The following is a 2,458-nucleotide window of genomic DNA, read 5'->3' as shown; positions in this document are numbered from 1 at the left end:
AAGAACCCAAGGACAGCCCTTTTATGTTTATGTGCCATTCTAAAATAGACTCCTGCAAGCATCCTGGTTAATATAACACACTCTTTGCCAAATATGTACTTTAAAAATAGCAGTCAACTGTACAGCATACCTTGAGTGGTGTTAAAGCTGTCTAGGTTTTGTTATACAAAGACTGTGATTAGTTATAACATGCTGACAGTGGGAAAAGGAGTGAAACAGCAAAAACTGAGCTGCATAAGATTCTTGAATGAGAAGTTAGCAAGGAAGGTTAAGCCATAACGGGCATGCATTAACTTCAGTAAATCAGGGCACGTACTCAGATGACTAAACATGGATTTAGGATCTCCAGCAATGCAGATGTTTATAATTCGGCAACTAAACCTACAGTTGGGCATCTAAGGAAAAAGTGTCCAGTATACAGGAGTCTCTATACCTACAGCTCTAACAGCATCTTGACATTCTGCCAAGAGGCCTAAATTTATAGATTATTCTTTTAAAACCTTGGTGTAGATTTCAGCTCTAGTAGTCTTTCATTTTCAGAGAAACTGATGAGGTTTTTCATTTCTGCTAAACTGTGATCAATTGGTTGTTGCCTCAAACTTCTGTGTCTCCCAGTTTTTAAAAAAAGTAAATCCAGCCTGTTTGACATCTCACTCACAACTTCAGTTAAACAGGTCTTCTATTTGTTATTACTGGTTAGAACAGTATTAACCTCACCTGGGACAGGCTATTCATTTGTGTTACTAGAAATTTGTTTATGATCAATACTGATCCTTTTTCTTTGGTACAGACAAAAGCTGAGGACGTGGTTACTGCTGTTTTCAAATGAACATTAATTGTGCAATTTGGAATTTGTCTTTGACTCATTGTAGGTTCGCAGCAAAAGCAAAGCAGCAAAGGCTGGCCTGTGTGAGGGGGATGAGGTGGTGTCTATCAATGGCAAGCCTTGTGGAGACCTAACCTATGCTGAAGTTATCGTTCTGATGGAAAGCCTGACTGACGTCCTGCAGATGCTTATCAAGAGGTACAGGAATGCTCAGAATGCTTTGGTGCCATTCTGGTTCAGTGAACCACCTGGAAAATGCTGGGTTTAACACGCTCATTTTGCAGATTTATTCTGTGAGCTTCTGATAGTCCTGTTATTAATGTCTGTGAGTCTGCTTGTCTGTATGGAAAAGGGAGGGAATTTGAACAGCAGTGTTCAGGCACAGAATCAATAGTACATTCTCCAAATGTAAGTATTAATGCCTGCAAGGTGTCCACTACCATATCTGCACACTGCAGAGCCTTGAGTTCAATTATTCTCTCCACCCCTTTGAAGCAGTGAAGTGTTGTTATTCCCCACAGATAGGGAAGTGAGGCTTACAAAAAACAAAGGCTGTATAGATGGAGAAAGTGTGTTACACAGTTATGCCAGTGATGACATGGCAAATGGTCTTCCTGGGTGGCAAAATGCATTAGGAGTCAGGAAGGGGAGAGGGTCTGGAAGTCATGAATTCTATTTCTGTAGCTGTTATCACTTCACTAGATGAGGTGAGGCAAGTCATTTACAGCTCTCTGGGTCACAGCTTCTGCATTTATAAAATAGTGATAGTGAATTTCAGTTTTCTTTGAAAATGCTTTGAGTTTCTTAGAGTAGAGAAGCTTGCAAAATGCATTAGGAGTCAGGAAGGGGAGAGGGTCTGGAAGTCATGAATTCTATTTCTGTAGCTGTTATCACTTCACTAGATGAGGTGAGGCAAGTCATTTACAGCTCTCTGGGTCACAGCTTCTGCATTTATAAAATAGTGATAGTGAATTTCAGTTTTCTTTGAAAATGCTTTGAGTTTCTTAGAGTAGAGAAGCTTCATGCAAATTTAAAGCCAGCATTTCCTGCTTACTGTACATTAGTCTACACTTGTCTATAATTGTTATCAGTGTAATTATATGCAACCTTTACAGTAAGCACATTCTCCCTCAGACTTTGTGAATTCAGACAAGAGGAACTCCGAATTGCCTTCAGTGGGAGTAAGAGCAAGAAAAGACTTGAGACTTCCACACTCCTTGTAAGGACTTAAGGCACCCCCCAGAGCTGCTGCAGTTTCCTGTGTCTTCTCTCTCACAGGCAGGACCAGGAAAGGGCTCAGGATTCGTCATGACAGCTAACAGAGCAGTGTAATGGGAGAGGCTGAAAGGACTCTGGTGCAAAACAGGCACTTGACTCTGGTCACCAGGGATGTCTAAACAGCATATGAAATTCTTTGGTGGTTCCTGCAACCTGCACAAAGGAACTTTTCTAAAGTGTCTAGGAGTTCAAAGTGACAATCTGCCTTCAAAACAAGATGCTCTCAAGGAGGGTTCATTTTCTTTTTAACAGACATTTTGCATGGCCTGTCTGTACATGTTGGCTGGGGATGAACAAAGGATCAGTGTGATAGGATCAGGGGAACAGTGATAGCTGAGGATTAGAGCTTACCTT

At 41.0% G+C, this 2,458-nt stretch overlaps 1 protein-coding gene across 1 annotated transcript in view; it reads left to right on the top strand.

The window, feature by feature from the left end:
- Positions 1-872: 872 nt before the first annotated feature.
- The window catches only part of SYNPO2 (synaptopodin 2), a gene marked incomplete at its 5' end in the record, with an annotated part of 24,202 nt that continues 22,616 nt past the window's right edge, over positions 873-2,458 (top strand). The window contains one exon of the mRNA XM_009076455.1: positions 873-1,024. Coding sequence (XP_009074703.1) covers positions 873-1,024 — 152 coding nt within the window. The remainder of the gene's footprint in view (positions 1,025-2,458) is intronic.

The sequence above is a fragment of the Acanthisitta chloris genome, unplaced genomic scaffold (genome assembly GCF_000695815.1).
Source record: "Acanthisitta chloris isolate BGI_N310 unplaced genomic scaffold, ASM69581v1 scaffold10570, whole genome shotgun sequence".
Taxonomy (NCBI): Eukaryota; Metazoa; Chordata; class Aves; order Passeriformes; family Acanthisittidae; genus Acanthisitta; species Acanthisitta chloris.
Note: the sequence above shows the minus strand (reverse complement) of the source record. Positions and strands in the feature narration are given on the sequence as shown.